Below are 23,360 nucleotides of genomic sequence, written 5' to 3' on the forward strand. Positions count from 1 at the left end.
AGGTTCCATGTGCGCTTGAGAAAAAGGTGAAATTCATTGTTTTGGGATGAAATGTCCTATAGATATCAATTAGGTCTAACTGGTCTATTGTATCGTTTAAAGTTTGTGTTTCCTTGTTAATTTTCTGTTTAGTTGATCTATCCATAGGTGTAAGTGGGGTATTAAAGTCTCCCACTATTATTGTGTTATTTTTAATTTCTCCTTTCATACTTGTTAGCATTTGTCTTACATACTGTGGTGCTCCCATGTTGGGTGCATATATATTTATAATTGTTATATCTTCTTCTTGGATTGATCCTTTGATCATTATGTAGTGACCTTCTTTGTCTCTTTTCACAGCCTTTGTTTTAAAGTCTATTTTATCTGATATGAGTATTGCTACTCCTGCTTTCTTTTGGTCCCTATTTGCATGGAAAATCTTTTTCCAGCCTTTCACTTTCAGTCTGTATGTGTCCCCTGTTTTGAGGTGGGTCTCTTGTAGACAACATATGTAGGGGGGTCTTGTTTTTGTATCCATTCAGCCAGTCTTTGTCTTTTGGTTGGGGCATTCAACCCATTTACGTTTAAGGTAATTACTGATAAGTATGATCCCATTGCCATTTACTTTATTGTTTGGGGTTCAAGTTTATACACTGTTTTTGTGTTTCCTGTCTAGAGAATATCCTTTAGTATTTGTTGAGAGCTGGTTTGGTGGTGCAGAATTCTCTCAGCTTTTGCTTGTCTGAAAAGCTTTTGATTTCTCCTTCATACTTGAATGAGATCCTTGCTGGGTACAATAATCTGGGCTGTAGGTTATTTTCTTTCATCATTTTAAGTATGTCTTGCCATTCCCTCCTGGCTTGAAGAGTTTCTATTGAAAGATCAGCTGTTATCCTTATGGGAATTCCCTTGTGTGTTATTTGTTGTTTTTCCCTTGCTGCTTTTAATATTTGTTCTTTGTGTTTGATCTTTGTTAATTTGATTAATATGTGTCTTGGGGTGTTTCTCCTTGGGTTTATCCTGTTTGGGACTCTCTGGGTTTCTTGGACTTGGGTGATTATTTCCTTCCCCATTTTAGGGAAGTTTTCCACTATTATCTCCTCAAATATTTTCTCATGGTCTTTCTTTTTGTCTTCTTCTTCTGGAACCCCTATGATTCTAATGTTGTAGCGTTTAATATTGTCCTGGAGGTCTCTGAGATTGTCCTCATTTCTTTTAATTCGTTTTTCTTTTATTCTCTCTGATTCATTTATTTCTACCATTCTATCTTCTAATTCACTAATCCTATCTTCTGCCTCTGTTATTCTACTGTTTGTTGCCTCCAGAGTGTTTTTAATTTCATTTATTGCATTATTCATTATATATTGACTCTTTTTTATTTCTTCTAGGTCCTTGTTAAACCTTTCTTGCATCTTCTCAATCCTTGTCTCCAGGCTATTTATCTGTGATTCCATTTTAGTTTCAAGATTTTGGATCAATTTCACTATCATTATTTGGAATTCTTTATCAGGTAGATTCCCTATCTCTTCCTCTTTGGTTTGGTTTGGTGGGCATTTATCCTGTTCCTTTATCTGCTGAGTATTCCTCTGTCTCTTCATCTTGTTTAAATTGCTGAGTTTGGGGTGTCCTTTATGTATTCTGGCAGTTTGTGGAGTTCTCTTTATTGTGGCGTTTCCTCACTGTGTGTGGGTTTGTACAGGTGGCTTGTCAAGGTTTCCTGGTTAAGGAAGCTTGTGTCGGTGTTCTGGTGGGTGGAGCTGTATTTCTTCTCTCTGGAGTGCAATGAAATGTCCAGTAGTGAGTTATGAGATGTCTATAGTTTTGGGGTGACTTTGGGCAGCCTCTATCTTGAAGCTCAGGGCTGTGTTCCTTTGTTGCTGGAGAATTTGCTTGGTATGTGTTGCCCTGGAACTTATTGGCCCTTGTGTGGTGCTTGGTTTCAGTGTCGGTATGGAGGCATTTGATGAGCTCCTGTCAATTAATGTTCCTTGGAGTCAGGAGTTCCTTGGAGTCAGGGTGTGGACTTAAGTCTCCTGCTTCCGGTTATCGGTCTTATTTTTACAGTAGTTTCAAAACTTCTCCTTCTATACAGCACCATTGATAAAACATCTACATTAAAGATGAAAAGTTTCTCTACGATGAGGGTCACTCAGAGAGGTTCACAGGGTTACATGGAGAAGAGGGAGGAGGGAGTTAGAGGTGACCCAAATGAGATGAGGTGAATCAATAATGGAGAAAGTGGGCTAGCCAGTAGTCACTTCCTTATGTGCACTCCACAACTGGACCACTCAGAGATGTTCACGGATTTATACAGAGAAGAGAAGGAGGAGGAAGGTGACAGAGGTGGCCAGAAGGATAAAAGGGGGGAATGAAAAGGAGGGAGACAGATCCAGCCAGTAATCAGTTCCCTAAGTGTTCTCCACTGTCTGGAACACACAGAAATTCACAGAGTTGGGTAGAGTAGAAGGGTTAGGGAGGGGACACAGGCGACCTGGTGGAGAAAAAGGAGAGTCTAAAGGGAGAGAGAGCAGTCAAGCCAGTATTCTTGCTCCCTAGTGAAAAATGGGTCCTGAAGATTGGGTTCTTAAAGGTACAAAATTGGTAACAAATACATAAAAGCAAAAATTAAAAATCTAGAGTAGAGTTTGGAATTTCAAAAATACGATGTTAAAGAAAAGAAGAAGGAAAAGAAAGAGAGAAAAAACGAACAAAGAAAAACAAACAAGGTCGCAAAAATTGTAAAGAAAGTACAGGTACAAAATTGATAACTAATACCAAAAAGCAAAAATTAAAAATCTAGAGTAGAGTTTGGAATTTCAAAAATACAATGTTAAAAGAAAAAGAAGAAGAAGAAAAATAAAGAGAGAAAACAGACAAACAAAAACAAACAATGTCACAAAAATTATAAAGAAAATACAGGTACAAAATTGATATTATTCAGATATACAATGTTATATAGAAGAAGAAGAGAAAGAAACAGAGAAGACGAAAAAAAGAAGTCACAGAAATTATATAAAAAAATACTATAGGTACAAAATTGATAACAAATACCAAAAAGCAAAAATTAAAAATCTAGAGTAGAGTTTGGAATTTCAAAAATACAATGTTAAAGAAAAGAAAAAAAAAAAAAAAAAAAAAAGGTCAAAAAATTATAAAATATATATATATGAAGTTTGCTGAAGAAGAAAAAAAATAGGGTCTTTTTTTTGCAAAGTAATAGGTTATAAAAGTGAAAATTAAAGGAACAATAGAGGACTTAAATTTTTTTTTAATTAAAAAAAAAAAGAAAGAATGATCGTAAAAATAATAAAAATATATCTAGGACTTTCTTGGTGTTGTTGTGGGTTCAGTTCATTTTTGGCTAGTTCCTTGGTCAGACTTATGTTTCTCAAGATCTATAGGCCCCTTCCTATGTAGTCTGTAGTAACCCCAGGGTTTTGGTCTATTGCCTGTAACTTCCAAGGCGTTTCCCTCTGTTATATCTTCTTCTGTTTGCTAGTCTCTTCAGTATCTGGTTTCCGCCCTGACACAAAGGGGATGGTGGAGGACACTTTTTTTTTTTTTTTTTTTAGGCTTACTTGTTCAGTCGTGCTTTGGGGAGGGAGGGAGGAATGCTGCAAACAAATAACACTGGTGTGGGCTCGCAGTGCCTCAGCCACCCTGGATCTGTCCCCGCTCACGGCGCATGTAGCCACCCTGCCCACACTGCTGGGGCTCTAGGTTGTTCCCCTGGGAACAATCCGAGGCTGGCCCTGGGTTGCATGCACCTCCCAGGTCCAAGCCGCTCAGGTTCAGGCACTCGGGTAGTCCTCAGAGGCACAGACTCAGTTGGGCCTGCGTTTTGTGCTCTTCCCAGGTCCGAGCAGCTCAGGTGATGAGGTGTTTGGCGAGCGCCAATGCTGCGACTTAACGCCTCCCCGCCACTCGGTTATCTGGGTGTAAAACCGGCGCACCTTCTCAGGCAGATGTTGACCATCCAGACCCCCAAGAAATTTTAGTTAGCAAAGAAGCCTGCTTACAGTTTTATAGATAATGTCTCTCTGGGGCTGCGATTGCCCCCTTCCAGCTCTGGCTGCCTGTCACCGGAGGGGTAAGGTCTGCAGCCGGCTATCTCTGTTCAGTCCTTTGTTCCGTGCGCGGGCCTGGCGGTCTTAGGTTAGGGCTGGCTTTTCGCGTGGTAGATATCCCACAGTCTGGTTTGCTAGCCCAAATTATTTCGCTCAGATAGTGCTCAGGGTATTCAAGCCAGATTCTTACTCTCAGCGATGCAGCCCACGGCGCGCCTCCCTGCCCAGCCCCCGCTTGCTAATGGCGGATGCAGGCGTCTGCGCTGCTTCTCCGCTGGGGGAGTTACCGTAGGGCTCTCAATCTGCGAGTTTTAATTGTTTATTTATTTTTTCTCCCTGTTATGTTGCCCTCTGTGCTTCCAAAGCTCGGCACAGATTCGGCAGTGAGAAGGTTTCCTGGTGTTTGGAAACTTCTCTCTTTTTAAGATTCCCTTCCCAGGACGGAGCTCCGTCCCTCCCTCTTTTGTCTCTTTTTTTGTCTTTTATATTTTTTCCTACCTCCTTTCGAAGAGTTGGATTGCTTTTCTGGGTGCCTGATGTCCTCTGCCGGCATTCAGAAGTTGTTTTGTGGAATTTACTCGACGTTTAAATGCTCTTTTGATGAATTTGTGGGGGAGAAAGTGTTCTCCCCGTCCTACTCCTCCACCATCTTGGCTCCTCCCTCCAGGATGTATCTTTCACGATTACTTTGTCTTTCCTCTGCCAATGAGAACACTATAAAGATTATCTCTCGGCAGTGTTAATAGGAAACATTGTATATGAATATTGGCTAGGAGGTGGGTTGTGAGAATTTGGAAAGCATGGTAAAAGTTAGGAAGAATAAATGAGTTTAGGTAGTTCCATACAGAGTTGAAGGACTGTGCTGCAGGGAGACTGATTGGTCAATTAGTGAGTGTTACACTGAGGGACGGGCTTCCTTTGTGGCTCAGATGGTAAAGAATCTACCTGCAATGTGGGAGACCTGGGTTCGATTCCTGAGTCAGGAAAATCCTCTGGAGAAGGGATAGGCTACCCACTCCTGTATTCTTGCCTGTGAATCCTATATTGGGCAGAGGAGCCTAGCAGGCTGCAGTCCATGGGGTCATAAAAAGTTGGACATGACTGAGTGAATGAGCACGCACGCACACCGAGGGAGTGTCTCTTGTGGCTGCCACAAAACTCTGTCCTTGGCCCTGTCACATTCATGATTTTTGTCACTGCTTTGGATACATATGAACTTTATTTTTTAATTTATTTTATTTTTGAGTTAATTTTTGGTGGCATATAGTTGGTTTATAATGCTGCGCTAGTTTCTGCTGTACAGCAAAGTGAATCCATTATCAGATCAGATCAGGTCAGTCGCTCAGTCGTGTCCGACTCTTTGCGACCCCATGAATCGCAGCACGCCAGGCATCCCTGTCCGTCACCAACTCCCGGAGTTCACTCAGACTCACGTCCATCAAGTCAGTGATGCCATCCATCCATCTCATCCTCTGTCGTCCCCTTCTCCTCTTGCCCCCAGTCCCTCGCAGCATCAATACATATACATATATCTACTCTTTTTTAGATTCTGTTCCCATATAGGTCATTACAGAGTACTGAATAGAGCTCTCTGTGCTATATAGTAGGTTCTTGTTATCTATTTTATATGTAGTAGCATGTATATGTCAATCCCAATCTCACAATTTACACCCCCCTTACTCCCAGATAACCCTAAGTTTGTTTTCTACATCTGTGACCCTATTTCTGTTTTGTAAATAGGTCATTTGTACCATTTTTTTCTTAGATTCCACATATAAGCAATATCACATGATGTTAATCTTTCTCTGTCTTACTTAATGTATGAACTTTAGATGATACCAAGTACAAAGGAATGCAAAATTATCTTATCAGGTTGAAAGTGACCAAGTCTAAAAGTAAAAAAAAAAATCAGAAGAAAGATGAGAGGGAGATGGGTAGGGGGAGATTATAAAGTGAGAAAAGAGGGCAGGAAAAGCAGCAGAGATGGGAAAAAAGAAAAAAAAAGAAAGGGAGAAATAAGGCAGGCAGAAAGTAAAATTCCTCAAGAATTTTTTTTTCCTATGTGTCTCTTGGAATACATAAAGAAGGTTCTTCCCTTCCAAAGCAATATTTCTAGAATGCATTATCTCCATCTGACACCCACCACTCCAAGTCTACTTTCTATGCATTAAAGATGATATGACTTTATGATCTCCCATGTAAATTCTGTCTGTTTTCTAATTCAGCATCATCTTGCATCTGTTCTATTCTAATAATTATTGTACTTTGAAAGGAGAGAATGCGCTCTTATTGCAATGTTCTAAATGTATTAAGCAAGAACAGAACAAGTCCTGAAGTGGGACACTTCTGTTTTGAAAGAGATCTCTGTGAATGAATGAAGTAATAACACTTAAATGGGAGGCCCCTTTTCCGAGTTTAAAACTCTGGGGCTTGGAATCTAGAAAGATAAATCACCTGCCCACTTTGTGATACTAAATTGAAATTGACAGGTATGTTTCATTTATCTTGCTCAATATTACAAAGCCTCTCCCTCCTTTGATTTTAGTATGTTCCTCCTGAAATATTTGCTGTGGTAAGAAAAGCAAATATTGGGTTTTACGCCCCACTTCGTGAAGTAAGAATTATGATGTTCTAATATCAGAGAACCAAATATTCCAGGTTTATTTTTCTGAAAAAAAATTTCCTTGCAGATAGATTGTCCTCCATAGAGCATCCATTCTTCACCCCTCAATTCATTCATATTTCCTGGATTGGGGGAAAAGAGAACACACAAAACTTAATACAAAATACTTTCATAAAGCTTAGCTTTATGAATTAACTTCAGCCTTTTCCACTCATGAGGGAAAACTTTCCTGCCTCATTAAATCTTTAATGCAATGTGCTGCCTGCACAGTACATTATTATGTGTGACATGAGGTTATATATTGCATAGTAACTATAATGTTACTTGCAATCAAGCTGTTTCTTTCCCCTGAAGGTAGAATTAAGACAGGTACTCGTGGGAAACAGCTACTTGTGTTGCTCTATTCTTAATGGGGTGAAATTGAGAATCAGGAGAGTGAAGGGCTTAAGAACCATCTCCAGGAAGGGATGGGCGCTGCTCCTTTGTCTTGCAGTGCCTTTGCAACTTGATAACTAAATCTCCCCAAAGAGAATTTTGCTTAATAGATAAGTGAAAAAGTGAAAATGTTAGTTGCTCGGTCGTGTCCAACACTCAGCAACCCCATGGACTGTGGTCCACCAGACTCCTCTGTCCACAGGATTTTCCAGGTAAGTATACTGAAGTGGGTAGCCATTCCCTTCTCCAGGGGATCTTCCCCACCTAGGGAGGGATTGAACTGGGGTCTCCTGCATTGCAATCATATTCTTTACCCTCTAAGCCACCAAGAAGCATAATTAAGGGGAAACGTAAAAGGCTAGGTCTTTGGGGACTCCTTCGGAATGAAATATCTCCATTAAATTCACTTTCTCTTTCTATTGAAGAGGGATAAAGTTTTCATCTCTGGTAAATATAGTCTAATCCATCCAGTAAAGATAACAATTGCCCTAAAGCAAACTGGAATTGCACTTATTTCTACCTGTGGGAAAGCAAATATTTCTAGCCAATAGATGATGACAATTTGGTTTTTAATAGCCAGAGAAAATGAAATCTTCTATTCTCTGTACATGGAGCACTTCATAAAATTAGAGAAATCAACATTGTCCCCAAGATGAACTAATATGAAAATGTCAAATATAAAACTGACAATTAAGTCTACAAAGTCCAAAATTGTGGGGAGCTGAAGTTATGCACAGTAAGCATAACTTAACAATGTGTGTGATGTTTTGTTAGAATTCTTCGTTGCTATGGGAAGAGTTGGTTTATACAGAGTTCTGTTTGTGTGTGTGTGTGTGTGTGTGTGTGTGTGTGTTTAATCCTTTAGCTCTTTTACCAGTTGTGGTTGCTGCTGACTTCTCAGTAGATTTTAAGAGCATCACTAAAAGAGCTTCTTTTTCCTAGTCTTCTGTCCAGTGGGGCATCATCCAGGCAAAGAAAGAAAAGAGGCATTTCAATGGTCAGAGAGCTGTAAGAATGAGAGTTTCAGCAGAAAAATTACCTTAAGCAAATATAGGTAGCAGAATGGATACAAGAAAAGGCTGGATTGGGAATTCCAAAACTTTTTCAACATTTGCTTCTCTTCAGTTCAGTCGCTCAGTTGTGACTCTTTGCGACCCCATGGACTGTAGCACGTCAGGCCTCCCTGTCCATCACCAACTCCCCCTTCTCCTCCTGCCTGCAATCCCTTCCAGCATCAGGGTCTTTTCCAATGAGTCAACTCTTCGCATAAAGTGGCCAAAGTATTGGAGTTTCCACTTTAGCATCAGTCCTTCCAAAGAACACCCAGGACTGATCTCCTTTAGAATGGACTGGTTGGATCTCCTTGCAGTCCGAGGGACTCTCAAGAGTCTTCTCCAACACCACAGTTCAAAAGCATCAATTCTTCAGTGCTCAGCTTTCTTCACAGTCTAACTCTCACATCCATACATGACCACTGGAAAAACCATAGCCTTGACTAGACGGACCTTTGTTGGCAAAGTAATGTCTCTGCTTTTGAATATGCTATCTAGGTTGGTCATAACTTTCCTTGTCAGACTTTATTTTTTAGGGCTCCAAAATCACTGTAGATGGTGATTGCAGCCATTAAATTAAAAGATGCTTACTCCTTGGAAGGAAAGTCATGACCAACCTAGATAGATCAACTGAAATGTGCCACAGTAGTTAGGGCTGAACAACAACAACAAAAATTTGTAATTTGGCAACTTAGCAATCATTAAAAAATAATTCACATAAATCTAAACAATATAATTTATTTTCTTCATAAATTACTATAGTTACTTACTAATGGGATCTTGCTTGATGAGTAATATTCAAATTTTCAAAACCTAGAATCAGATAAGACCCTGCTGCCCTTATTTTCTGTTACACATTAATTTTTGTACAACACTTGGTTTTTAATCACAACATTCCCTGAAAAAGTTCCTTAACAAAGATATGACGTGACTGAAAATGCAAGTAAATAAAAACATAGCTCAAAATTTTGAAAATATCCTCTAGAGGAATATGGAATACTATCTGATAAAATTGTGAACTACCCAGAGCTAGTTGTTTGTGTGGGGTCCAATAGATACATAGTGTTTCTTTGTTTCCTTCAAACATTTACAGCATCCCACTGTGCCTTTGTGAGTTTACTGCAGTGCTCTGGGGCATCTGTGCCCAGAGCTAGTGAACAGGGAGCTAGATAGAGCCTACAGAGTATTGAAACTGCATGGAAACTTGAATGACACTATAGATCTCAGGGCCACTGCAGGTTCTTCATTAAGGAAGTGCAACAGCAGAAGTAATTGTTGATAAAACTTTCCCCAACAAAAAAACTAAAGTCAGAGAATGGAATTCAAATGCTTGATGAGGACCTAGTGAGTATGATATAGCAATGGGAACAGAAAATTAGACAAGAAGCATCTCAAGGAATAGGATGGAGGCACTGATCTGATTCAAATAATAGAGTGAAAGCAATATTATGTAGTATCTATAGTTTCCACTTTACAGCAGAGAAACGAAGCAATGGCTTGACTCATGTGACATGGAAGTTGGCAAAATACTTGTTTGTTTCCTGGGAAGAGCCAGATAATAAACTTTGGGTATTCTGAGTGTTTGTTATTAAACAGTCCTTCAGTACAGAAATGTTACAGGCTGAACTGTCCCCCTCAAATTCACATGTTGAAGTCCTAACTCCCAGAACCTCAAAATGAGACTGAATTTGAAGAAAGGATCTTTTATTCTGACTAAGCTAAAACGGGGCACTTAATGTGGTCCCTAATACACCATGACTTTTCCTTATGAGCAGAGGAAATCAGGAGACAAACAAACACAGAAGGAAGACCATGGGAGAACACAGGAAAAAGATGACCGTCTACAAGCCAAGGTGAGGGGCCTAAGAAGAAACCAGCCTTGCTGACATCTTTTCTTTTTTTGGATGGGCAAGAAGTAGATTTATTAATACAGAATGCTAGTGATAGATGCAAGTGGGCAGGTGACGGGGGTTCTCCCAGCTGACGCCTTGATATCAGGTTTCTGTTGTTTAGCCAGTTTCTGGACCTTTGTTATGGCACCATGACCAAATTCATCTAGGAACATGGGATGGGATAGAAGATACAGATTGAGAAACCAGGGCTGAACACAGTTCAATCCATGAGAGAGGAATGGAAAGTCAGTAAGAAAGGATAATCAAAAAAGGGTAAGAATCTTAGAAACATCCAAATACTGAGTATAGAATAAAAGAAAATGTATTTATAATGGAGACAGAGGTACCTCTGTCATACTCCAGGGAAAGAAGTATCAGAAAAGTTTAATGCAGTAGGAAACCAAAGAGTCAAGAATCTCAAGAATTATTATACATCACATGGAATTGGACAAAAGCCCATTTGTGGTTGCTAGATAGAGCTGATAAGTGACCTTTCAAGACATACTGTTAGTGAAGTTCTAAGTGTGGAAAGCAGGCTGAAGTAGATCAAATAAGTAAGGTTGGATGAGTAGAAGTACAGAAAATGGGGTGGTAATACCCCATACCTCAGAGTTTGATAGCAAAACTAACAAATGTCCAGAGATAATATCTAGCAGGGACAATAAAGTCAACTGATGACTTGCAGCTCTGTGCACATTTGATTTGAAGGAGATAGTGAAGACTGGGACACTGAAGGAATTATTGGAGAGTGGAGAAGCAAGCAGGTGAAGGAGCCAAGTCAATATAGCATTTGGACTATGGAGCACAATATAGATGGAGAAGTGACAGAGAAGCCTTCATCCAAAGCTATCTATGAAAGGACAACTTATATTCCAAGTATTTCCACAGCTTGTTCCCCAGAAAACAAATACTCCATAGAAAGGAAGTTTTTATAGCTTTATTTTATTGGGGTCCAAAATCACTGCAGATGGTGACTGAAGCCATGAAATTAAAAGACACTTGCTCCTTGGAAGAGAAACTATGACAAGCATAGACAGCCTGTTAAGAAGCAGAGACATTACTTTGCCAACAAAGATACATCTAATCAAAGCTATGTTTTTTTTCAATAGTTATGTATGAATGTGAGAGTTGGACCGTAAAGAAAGCTGAGCACCAAAGAATTGATGCTTTTGAACTGTGGTGTTGGAGAAGACTCCTGAGAGTTCCAGGACTGCAAGGAGTTCGAACCAGTCAATCCTAAAGGAAATCAGGCCTGAATATTCTTTGGAGGAACTGATGCTAAGCCTGAAGCGCCAATACTTTGGCCACCGGATGCAAAGAGCTGACTCATTGGAAAAGACCCTGATTCTGTGAAAGATTGAAGGCAGGAGAAGAAGGGGACGACAGAGGATGAGATGGTTGGATGCCAGCACAGACTCGATGGACATGAACTTGAGCTATACTCCAGGATATGGTGAAGGACAGGGAAGCCTTGTGTGCTGCAGTCCACGGGGTCACAAAGAGTCAGACACGACTGAGTGACTGAACAACAAATAACTGACTTATTACAAAGACTCTCTCCGGTGATGTGTACCCTCTGGGGAAGACACATTAGCTGGAAACAATACCAAGAAATTCTTGGTTTCATTTCTTATAAAGAGATTATTTGATGCAGTTGATAGATAAATAGAAGCAAAGGAGTTTTGTTGTTGTTCAGTCGCTCAGTCATGGCCAACTGTTTGCAACCCATGGACTGCAGCATGTCAGCCTTCCCTGTCCTTCAGCATCTCCCAGAACTTGCTCAAACTCTTGTCCATCAAGTCAGTGCTGCCATTCAACCGTCTCATCCTCTGTCGTCCTTTTCTCCTCCTGCCCTCAATCTTTCCCAGCATCAGGGTCTTTTCTAATGAGTCAGCTCTTCGCATCAGGTGGCCAAAGTATTGGAGCTTCATCTTCAGCAGAGAATAAATAATTAACCCTAGGAGGTATGCTCAGTCATCCAATATGTCAGACTCTTTGCCACCTCCATGGACTGTAGCCCACCAGGCTTCTCTGTCCATGGGATTTTCCCAGCAAGAATACTGAAGTGGGTTGCCATTTCTTCCAACAGGGTATCTTCCTGACCCAGGGATCGACACAAGTCTCCTGTATTGCAGGAAGGTTCTTTGCCACTAAGCTTCCCAGGAAGCCCCATTCCTAGGAGATGCAGTTTCTCAATTAAAGGATGATATTAAAACAACCTTTTTAAAAAAATTACTTAAATAAGTACTTGACTAAGTAATTATATAGAGATATATCATCAGTATATACCTTAGGGTGAACGAAATAGACAGTGATTTTAATATTATGGAAATGAACACTTTTAGCTTGAGGGAAAAACATCTGGTAACAGTATCATGCATCTATTTAAAATTGACTGTTATTTCACAACCTGCTGCTGCTACTGCTAAGTCGCTTCAGTTGTGTCTGACTCTGTGCGACCCCATAGACGGCAGCCCACCAGGCTCCCCCATCCCTGGGATTCTCCAGGCAAGAATACTGGAGTGGGTTGCCATTTCCTTCTCCAATGCATGAAAGTGAAAAGTGAAAGTGAAGTTGCTCAGTTGTTTCCAACTCTTAGCAACCCCATGGACTGCAGCCTACCAGGCTCCTCCATCATGGGATTTTTTCAGGCAAGAGTACTGGAGTGGGGTGCCATTTCACAACCTAGATGGAAGCAAAAAGGATTCACTTATGAAAACAGTTCAGTTCAGTTCAGTCGCTCAGTCATGTCCAACTCTCTGTGACCTCATGAATCACAGCATGCCAGGCCTCCCTGTCCATCACCAACTCCCGGAGTTCACTCAAACTCAGGCCCATCGAGTCGGTCATGCCATCCAGCCATCTCATCCTCTGTTGTCCCCTTCTTCTCCTTCCCCCAATCCCTCCTAGCATCAGAATCTTTTCCAGTGAGTCAACTCTTCACATGAGGTGGCCAAAGTATTGGAGTTTCAGCTTCAGCATCAGTCCTTCCAAAGAACACTCAGGACTGATCTCCTTTGCTGCTGCCGCTGAGTCACTTCAGTTGTGTCTGACTCTATGCGACCCCATAGACGGCCACCCACCAGGATGCCCTGTCCCTGGGATTCTCCCGGCAAGAACACTGGAGTGGGTTGCCATTTCCTTCTCCAATGCAAGAAAATGAAAAGTGAAAGTGAAGTCGCTCAGTCGTGTCTGACCCTCAGCGACCCCATGGATGATTGAAAAACCAGTTCTAGAGGTGCATGAAAGATATAGAAAAAAAGTTGTTTTATGAAATGTGAATGAGAAAGCAATTTCTCATTAGTATTACTACTACTATAAGCCCTCAGGTGAACAGGTTGACTTCCGCTCCATTGTTTGTGTTGTATATAACTATAAAAGGCCCCTCTCTTTTTTGTTTTTCCCCCATTTCCACCCTCATTACTCTCTCATATTACCTCATATATAATATGACTTTATTATAAGTAGGTATGGAAAATACTTTGACAAATCAAATATTGTAACAAATCAAACATTTTTCTTTTCATCTTGAGTCTCAATATCTGGGGTGTTCAAATTACATTTTAGCTCTTTTCTTTGGCAAAATGCGAGTTACCTTTAATTCTAAGTTTCTTAAATTGATTTAAGGAAATTAAGAATTAATTTACCTTGATTTTTTTTCTTTTTTTAAGGAAACCTGTTCTAGAAGGATGATAGCATGTAATTTAAATTTTAATAATCAAAATACATTTAGAAGCTCAAGAGTTTGTGACATTATAGATCTATGTCCTTTCCAAACTCAGTCCCTACCTCCTATTAAATATTTTTATTAATTTAGGAAATTCTGAATAATTAAGTTCTCTTTGAAATATATGAAACATCCTTTGCTGCTGCCTTCCTGGACTCCCATCATTAAGAAAATGTCTGGTTGATTTTTGAACAAGCATGTTTTGGAAGCTTATCTTAATAGAACCAAAAACCTTTTACATAGATTCACCCCTCATTACTTACAGTAATGCCAAGTGCTATAGTCCAGGCAGATATTTTTTATTTTAGATATGAAAAGACATTATAACAGGGCTATTTTTCAGTGGAGCAGAGGAATAAAAGTTTTCTGAATTTTAGTTCCTTATAAAGCTCCCTGTAATGAGCTTAGAAGACATTGAGAAGCTGTGATTTAAAAACTTTGTTTAATCAGCCATGGTGAGCTGTGTTCCATTCCCAATGGAACAACTCTAAAAGGAATCTGGGTTCCTCCTCCTCCACCCAGAGCATCACCAGGAGTTGGTTTGTGGTCAGGGTCTGCCATGAGAGGCCGCAGAGAGCCCAGGGCTGCGAAGCTAGGTCTCTGCTTGTCATTATGGAGGAAACAGCAGAATACAAATGATCAGCTTTGTTTTATGAGTGTCTATTTACAATGCTGGGGTGGAACTTTTTAGAAAAGCACTGCAGCATTTGCATCATCTGTCATTCAAGTTCCAATGTTGATTCCTGTCCTGTAAATGATCTTGCTTTCCTATTTTTTTTTTTTAATCCTTTGTACAAGGTTACTGTCAATGTCAGCAAATGTAAACCTCAAGCATACATTGTATGGGGTTCAGCATGCATGTTGGAAGGAAAGAATTTTGTTTAATGAAAAAGGATAACAGCATTCATTCACACTAAGCATATTTGATTGCCCAAGGGAAAGTGTATCTTCTTTTGGAATTTTGATTAATTTTTTTCATGATATAAAATTTGCTGCTTTATTTCTTTTTCTTTGACCAACAACATTCTGAGCATAGCTTATAGTCTAGGTAAAGTGCCTGTGAAATGGAGTGATGCTTTGCTGAAAGCATTCAGACCCACAGAAAGTGAGTGACCCTCAGTGATGAGTAGAAATCTCTCAATTTTAACAAAGATCCTTCTCTGTTTGGGAATTGTAAAGCTCAAGCTACACACTAGGAAAAATGACAGGAGGGGCTGTGTTTGGTTCCCTGGAAATTAACCTATTTCAGCAAGCCTGCAACACCAGGAAAAAGAATACATGAATTTATATGATGTGTGTCAGGCTTGCCATTGATAGGTAAGGTTCGTATAAAGGTTACTCCTAAAGAAATGTCTATCATTCTCAATCTGCATGCTCATGATTTCTGTTTCTTCCAAATCCTGCCCTATAGAACAATAAAATAATTTAAAAATAATAAGCAAAGCACAGTTGAATAGCCCATCTCCTGTCCTGTAATGATGACGTATCTTCTCTCTTGTAGCTCACAGCAGCTGGAGGACAGTTGATGTTTACTGTATCATATGACCTTGAAGAAGCAAACGAAGATGCAGAACACACACTCCAGCTTATGGTTATCTTAGAGGTAGAGTATGGGAAGTGTCATTTATGTTTAACTGCTTTACACTCATGTAATCTGAGGTTATTCCTTACCTAACTAGTTTAACATTCATTTATATACTACTAGAGAAAAATATTGTGATTTGGGAATTTTTTTCTGCCATTCACTCTGAGACATATCTAAAAGACTGAACATAGGTCTTGGGTTCCAATAGTAAAGGGAATTTTTAGAGCAGACTTGAAATTTAAATTTAAAACCTAATGACCATGTCCCCCAGAATATAAGGATACTAAAAGTGTTTGAGCAAATGGCTGATTTATATAGTTGTAGTTTTGCCATCTCTCCTTGCTTCCAAGTAGATTTTCTTGTTTATACCTTTGTTTATATTAGGTAAAAGTCAATGGAAAAAGGGAATCTTATCTATTTAGGTACAGTTGAATCCTGACTTCAAAACTCTCTTAATTTAACTAAGAAAAATATAGGAGAAACTGCTTTGAGCATTTGGAGGGACACAGGCAGTTCCCAAAGGCTAGAAAGTTATCACATAAAAGCTGCCTTCCTTTCTCATATTCTTCCTTTCTTCTCCTCTGCTCACACAAAGGCACACATTTCATGCATATTTATGGGTCCAAAGGGATCTATGCTGAGTTAGCATGGGGCTCTGTTGTTGTTTTGGTCTTGAAATGTTCATGCATGAGAATCAACTTAACAAAAAGTCTTCCCCCAAAATGAATGTTTCCAGTATTAGGTGAGGTGATCTGAGTGATATATATCATTACATATGTGTGTGTGTGTGAAAATAGAAGTATGTCATGGAATTCCTTTGAGATAAAAGGGGTTCTCTAAATGTAAAATGTGGAGAAGCTGTATATTATTAATATGAGTGAACTAAGATAAAAGGTTAACCCAAGTGATAATAATGCCATTATCCGATTGTAATCATGAAACTGTAGAATTTTTCCTTGTTTTTTTTTCCCCCAGATTGAAGAGTCCTTTAAAACGAAAGCTTCATACACTGTTTTAACTTTTCTTCCCCATTTTCCTATACAATCCACATTCACCATAAAATAGTATATCTGAAATATTCAGTTTTGCACACTTCTATAAAATTGACGTATTTGTAATCATATATATCTAGACTTACCAAGTACTAATTATTTTAGTAAATAGAGGAATAAGAGTCATGCATAACCAAGAAACTTATACTTAGTGGTACATCGAGTTAAGGCTAATATTTAAATTGTTTTCTCTCTGCCTTTTATACATACTAGAAATATCCTGACAGGGAAAGCTAACCTGAAATAAAAAACCTACTGATGATGACCTACAAAGAGGAGAATCCCTTTTTTCACAGTTTTATCCTTTATACTCTCTTTTCCCCTTTAGGGAAAAGACTTGAGAATCAGCTCAGCCCAAGAGGAGGTGTATCTGCAACCATCTGAAGAACATATTAATGTGTTGTCACTTAAAGAAGAATCATTTACCACACATGGCACAAATTTCCCAGTCAGTAGAAACGAGTTTATGACAGTGCTTGTGAATTTGCAGAGAATTCTCATACAAATCACATACAGCCTTGGGATGGATGCCATCTTCAGGTAAACTCAGGAATTGCATCTCCAGCTCTTACACATTTGCCTTGGGGTGGACGTGCAAGTGCTAAGTGACTGAAGATCCCTGCTGCTGCTAAGTCGCCTCAGTCGTGTCCGACTCTGTGCAACCCCATAGACGGCAGCCCACCAGGCTCCCCTGTCCTTGGGATTCTCCAGGCAAGAACACTGGAGTGGGTTGCCATTTCCTTCTCCAATGCATGAAAGTGAAAAGTGAAAATGAAGTCGCTCAGTCGTGTCCGACTACTAGTGACCCCATGGACTGCAGCCCACCAGGCTCCTCTGTCCATGGGATTTGCCAGGCAAGAGTACTGGAGTAGGTTGCCATTGCCTGCAGCCCACCAGGCTCCTCTGTCCATGGGATTTGCCAGGCAAGAGTACTGGAGTAGGTTGCCATTGCCTTCTCCTAAGGTTTTCCATCTTCAAATAATAGTTAATGATGGAGCACTGGTTTTCTGAAAAGTGTTTCTATTGATCTTTAAAATTTTACCTACCCAGGATGAATCTGTCTTAGTCCTTTTTCAGTATTGATGATTCTCAGTTCTGCCAGAACATGCAATAAAAATGATCCCTATACTGAGAAATGCTATACTGGAAAGCACAGTCTCCTTTTTGATGACTCAAATAGTGGAAAAGTAAAATAAAAATGATCCCTGTACTGAGAAATGCTATACTGGAAAGCACAGTCTCCTTTTTGATGACTCAAATAGTGGAAAAGTAAAGTGATATAATTCCAGGATACCCATATTCAGAAAGTGGTTTGTAAAATATTTTCTTCCATTAATTCATTCAGTAGATTCTGACTTAATAGTATATGGTTGATAGTGAGAGATATAAGCACCTTCATTTGAATAACCACAAGTTTTTTTGTGAAGCACTGTAATACTATAATGGCTGCATGATATCAAGGAAAGTAAGACTAAGAATTCAATTAGCTCTATTGCTTATTATATGTGTGACCTTTGGCAAGTGGTTGGTCCTTATGACAACTGGATTTCTTCAAATGTGAAGTGGAGATAATAGTGCCTACCTTTCAGGGTCATTGTTAAAATTATATGTGATAATTATGTAAAGTGCTCATTGCCTCAAACACTTTCAAGGGATTATTCCTTTCTACTCTCTGTTTTGTCTCCTTAAAGAGAGAACTCCCCAACTTGAGCTAAACATGTCCATAAGAGGCACCCTAAAGGCTTCTTTCCATTAAAAAAAAATTACTTACAAATTTCATGGCAATTTTTTCCTGCGTGTGTGCATTCTAAGTCGCTTCAGTTGTGTCTGACTCTGTGAAACCCTGTGGACTATAGCCCGCCAGCCTCCTGTGTCCATGGGATTCTCAAGCAAGGATACTAGAGTGGGTTGCCATGCCCTCCCCTAGGGGATCTTCCAGACCCAGGGATCAAACCCAGCATCTCTTATGTTTCCTGCATTAGCAGGCAAGCTTTTTACCACTAGTGCCGCCTGACAAGCCCAATTTTGTCCTAAAGCAGCTTAAATTAGATGATCAAATGTGACCCCAAACCGACAGCTTGGCATACCCATCAGCACAGCAGTGTCTCCAATGCTGGTTTATCTACAAGAGGGTCTTTTAATTGCTGAAGCTCCACCGCCCCCCTTCATCTGCTTGTGCTGTCTAGTTTGTCTTTCACTTGTAGTATTTCAACTAAGCGTAATCATCATTACCATCTCCCTAAGGAGAGAATCGCAGATTCAGAAACAGAACCACTGCCAAACAATGTACCTCTTTTGCATAGTCAATGCTGCTAGAAGCTGGGTTAAAATGCTGTGAAGATGAGAAGCAGCACTTCGGAATTAATTATGTTTTTTCACATTTAGTAAATAGAGACTGTCATGATGTTTAAAGAGTACAAAGAGATGAGTCCTCTGGATTTCAAAATAAATGACAAGCAAATTGACAAAAAGTGGCTGAGGGGTTTATTTTTGCCAGCCTTGCTTCTCAGACTAGTTAATCCAAAGCATTTCTCCCTGATTCATGGGAGATAATTTTAGTGTCTGCTTATCTTAAAATCTCTAGTTTCATTTGAGCCTTCTGAGCTTTTCCCATACATGAGCAACGTGTTCACAGAGCATGGCTATGGGATCCGACACAGGAACTAATTATGTGGGTGATGCTCTCTGCAGCCTGCATCACACAAGGCTCTGTAGTTCGAGAAGTTAAAGCCATGTTGTATGTGAAACTCCTACCCACTTCAGGTGAGCCACAAGCCAGCATGAATCTTGAGTCAGTAAGCTTGTTATATTTTATTTATCTCTGATCTGTGAGTGGATTGAGTCCTATTTGTAAAACATCACTTGAATTGATTTCAACTTGTCTTGCACAGTAGGCTTCCAACTTGGTATACGGCTTGTGTGTAAGCACAAGTAAATTGAAGCTATCACAACAGAAATTCATGTTTAGACTTATTTAAGGAGGATTTACTTCCACGGTAGTTCTCTCAGCAAATGGGTTTATGTTCCTCCCTATACAGAGGAACTGGAATTGAATAGTGGAAGGAAAATGGGGCAGCAGGTTAGAATTTTGACTTCTGTTTTCAAGTTAGCTGTTTAATAGTTGTGAACATAGTGTTGTTTTAGATCTCTTTGGATTTCAGTCACCTCATCTGTAAAATGAGGAGGACAATTGCTTGTCAATGTCAAACAGTCACTATGAGAATGGAATTAAAGCAAAAATGCTTTGCTTTTGGCCAGTTAACACACAAATCTGAAGCATTTCCATCTGACCTGCATATTCTAGGAAGTACCATTTTCTCCATTAAGTACCATTAAGACTTGAAGATATCTAGAATAACGAATGGACTGGTGTTTCAAAATTGAGACCATTTTTGCTGTCATTCTTTTCTACAGTGCTGAGGAGCCCATGTGATAAAATTAATTGATTTTCTTCTCATTGTACTCATTAATAAATGAAGATAAAAATTTCCTTTAAGAATGTAAGAGAAATCAACTTAACTGTGAATCTTTCTCCTTTAAATTCTCCAAACCTTAGTTTCAAAAGCAGTCCTTGATATTTAACTTGATATTTTTCTTATCGCCTGTGAAAGTGAAAGTGTTAGTTGCTCAGTCGTGTCTGACTCTTTGCGACCCCGTGGACTGTAAACCACCTGGTTTCTCTGTCCACGAAATTCTCCAATCAAGAATACTGGAGTGGGCAGCCATTTCCTTCTCCAGGGGATCTTCCCGACCCAGGGATTGAACCAGATCTCTTGCATTGCAGGCAGATTCTTTATCATCTGAGCCACCAGGGAAGACTTTATACCCTATAGTAGACATTAGTACAGTTCATCAAATTTTAATCTCCTTCCTTTGAAATATTGCATTTCCTTTGAGGGTAGATGTTATCATAGGTCTTGGTTTGGCCAATGAAATGTGAGCTGAAGTGATGTATTATTCCTGTTCTATTATCCCCACTCCCAACCCTAGAAAAGCATTGAATTACCTGTAGGAGACTCTATGGAGCTTACACAGTTACCAGAACATAAAAACAGTCTGAAATATTGACAGCACATGGAGGTCAGCTGCCCTGAAAGGTTACCCAGAACCGTAGAGGATTTTCCATGAGTAAACTTTTGTTTTCTGTTAAGCCACTGAGAATTCAGTTGTTTGTTAGCCCAGCATAACTGAGCCCATTGTGACTTTATTGTGATAAACCCATTTATCTTTATTGTTTGAAAAGACATTTCTCCTAGGCTAGACATTTTCACATGACTTTTAAGAGTGGTTTTTTTTTTTTTTTCTGGTATCAAAAACATTACACAGAATTTATTTAATAAATTATCCAATAAATAATCTAGAAAAATCCATATAAACAAAGGAGTGTTTTGATGATTATAGAAATAGTGCTGATAGTAAACTTCTACCTTATGAAAATAATAATCCAGGTAATCACATATGAAGAAATTATTACAATGAGGTCTCTAACGATCTTAAAAGGACTTCTATAACTTGCTCTTGGGAAGAGGTTCAGCCAGTTTTATACCAACATGTGTTTTTTTCCCCCATTGCCTTTCACTACCTCCCAAATCTAGTCTGTAATATTGGGTTTATTCAGTCTGCCAGCATTTCCTGAGTGCCTTTCCTGTGTATTTGAATCTTAGCTTCCTCTTTTGTAAAATGGCAGAAACATACCTAACTTTCAAGATTGAATGCTCAGTGAGAAAATGATGTATCTGAGACATCTGACCTTCTGTCTAGCATACAGTGGGAGACAATGTCGGGCAACAAGCTAACCATTGGTTTTTAATTTCAGTCTGTGGCTGCACAATATTTGCAGACAGTATTATATAGACAAGGCACTTTACTTCTCTGAGCTTCGGGTTCCTCCTTTGTAAATGTGGGCAGAAACATGATTACTGCATTGGTTTCATTGATTTTTTAAAATATAATTTTATTTATTTATTTTGGCTGTGCTGGGCTTTCGTTGCTGCACTGGCTTTTGTCTAGTTGCAGAGAGCAGGGCTACTCCCTAGTTGCAGTGCATGGGCTTCTCATTGAGGTGGCTTCTCTCGGTATGGAGCACAGGCTCTAGGGAGCACTAATTTCAGTAGCTGCGGTATGTGAGCTCAGTAGTAGTGGTTCTTGGACTTTAGAGCACAGGCTCAATAGTTGTGTCACACAGACCTAGTTGCTCCACAGAATGTGGGATCTACCCAGACCAAGAGATTGTATCTGTGTCTCCTGTATTGACAGGCATATTCTTCACCACTAAGCTGTCAGGGAAGCCCAGTTTCCTTGATACTTAAGGGAGATATGTCTCAAGTTCCCATTATAATGCACAGAAGTTTTAATTATTATAATGCACACTTCAGTTCAGTTCAGTCGCTCAGTCCTGGAAACGTACTCCCAGATATAGCGCCGCTCAGTCATGTCTGACTCTTTGTGACCCCATGAATCACAGCACGCCAGGCCTCCCTGTCCATCACCAACTCCCAGAGTTCACTCAGACTCACGTCCATCGAGTCAGTGATGCCATCCAGCTATCTCATCCTCCGTTGTCCCCTTCTTCTCCTGCCCCCAATCCCTCCCAACATCAGAGTCTTTTCCAATAAGTCAACTCTTCACATGAGGTGGCCAAAGTACTGGAGTTTCAGCTTTAGCATCATTCCTTCCAAAGAAATCCCAGGGCTGATCTCCTTCAGAATGGACTGGTTGGATCTCCTTGCAGTCCAAGGGACTCTCAAGAGTCTTCTCCAACACCACAGTTCAAAAGCATCAATTCTTTGGCGCTCAGCCTTCTTCACAGACCAACTCTCACATCCACACATGACCACAGGAAAAACCATAGCCTTGACCAGACGGGCCTTTCTTGGCAAAATAATGTCTCTGCTTTTGAATATGCTATCCAGGTTGGTCATAACTTTCCTTCCAAGGAGTAAGCATCTTTTAATTTTATTGCTGCAGTCACCATCTAGTAATTATTATGATGCGGTAGTTCTAGGCTAAGGAAAGAGGATACAAAGATGGGTAAATGATCAGTGAATTCAAACAACGTATAGTCCATTATCCAAGTCAGACGTATGTTTGTGGTATATAATAAAGAGCGCAGTGGAAGTGAGCGCAATGCATATTGGTAGGACTAAGTAGAAAGAAATATGAATTCTCATATTAGCATTTAGTATATTTTTGATGAATGGTTTGCAACAGTAGTAGATTCTGTTCGTTATTTCCCTTAGTTGGCACAGGACTGACAGTGTTTGGGGGAAATGTCTAGCTCATGCCAAGATAGCTCACTCAGACACTCACTGAGTTTGTAAATGATTCTGTTGCCTTTTTCAGTTACGTTCAGTCGCTCAGTCATGTTTGACTCTTTGTGACCCCGTGAATCGCAGCATGCCAGGCCTCCCTGTCCATCACCAACTCCCAGAGTTCACTCAGACTCAGGTCCATCAAGTCAGTGATGCCATCCAGCTATCTCATCCTCTGTCGTCCCCTTTTCCTCCTCCCCCAATCCCTCCCAGCATCAGAGTCTTTTCCAATGAGTCAACTCTTCGCATGAGGTGGCCAAAGTACTGGAGTTTCAACTTTAGCATCATTCCTTCCAAAGAACACCCAGGACTGATCTCCTATAGGATGGACTGGTTGGATCTCCTTGCAGTCCAAAGGACTCTCAAGAGTCTTCTCCAACACCACAGTTCAAAAGCATCAATTCTTCGGTGCTTAGCTTTCTTCACAGTCCAACTCTCACATCCATACATGACCACTGGAAAAACCATAGCCTTGACGAGACGGACCTTTGTTGGCAAAGTAATATCTCTGCTTTTCAATATGCTATCCAGGTTGGTCATAACTTTTCTTCCAAGGAGTAAGCATCTTTTAATTTCATGGCTGCAGTCACCATCTGCAGTGATTTTGGAGCCCAAAAAGATAAAGTCTGACACTGTT

General features: G+C 39.9%; 1 protein-coding gene across 1 annotated transcript in view; it reads left to right on the forward strand.

Annotated features, from left to right (window-relative positions):
• The window catches only part of LAMA2 (laminin subunit alpha 2), a 707,066-nt gene that overhangs the window by 380,476 nt on the left and 303,230 nt on the right, over positions 1–23,360 (forward strand). Inside the window, exons 13-14 of the mRNA XM_070376649.1 lie at positions 15,277–15,378; positions 16,741–16,952. Of these exons, the coding sequence (XP_070232750.1) occupies positions 15,277–15,378; positions 16,741–16,952 (314 nt within the window). The remainder of the gene's footprint in view (positions 1–15,276; positions 15,379–16,740; positions 16,953–23,360) is intronic.

The sequence above is a fragment of the Bos mutus genome, chromosome 9, assembly GCF_027580195.1.
Source record: "Bos mutus isolate GX-2022 chromosome 9, NWIPB_WYAK_1.1, whole genome shotgun sequence".
Classification (NCBI taxonomy): Eukaryota; Metazoa; Chordata; class Mammalia; order Artiodactyla; family Bovidae; genus Bos; species Bos mutus.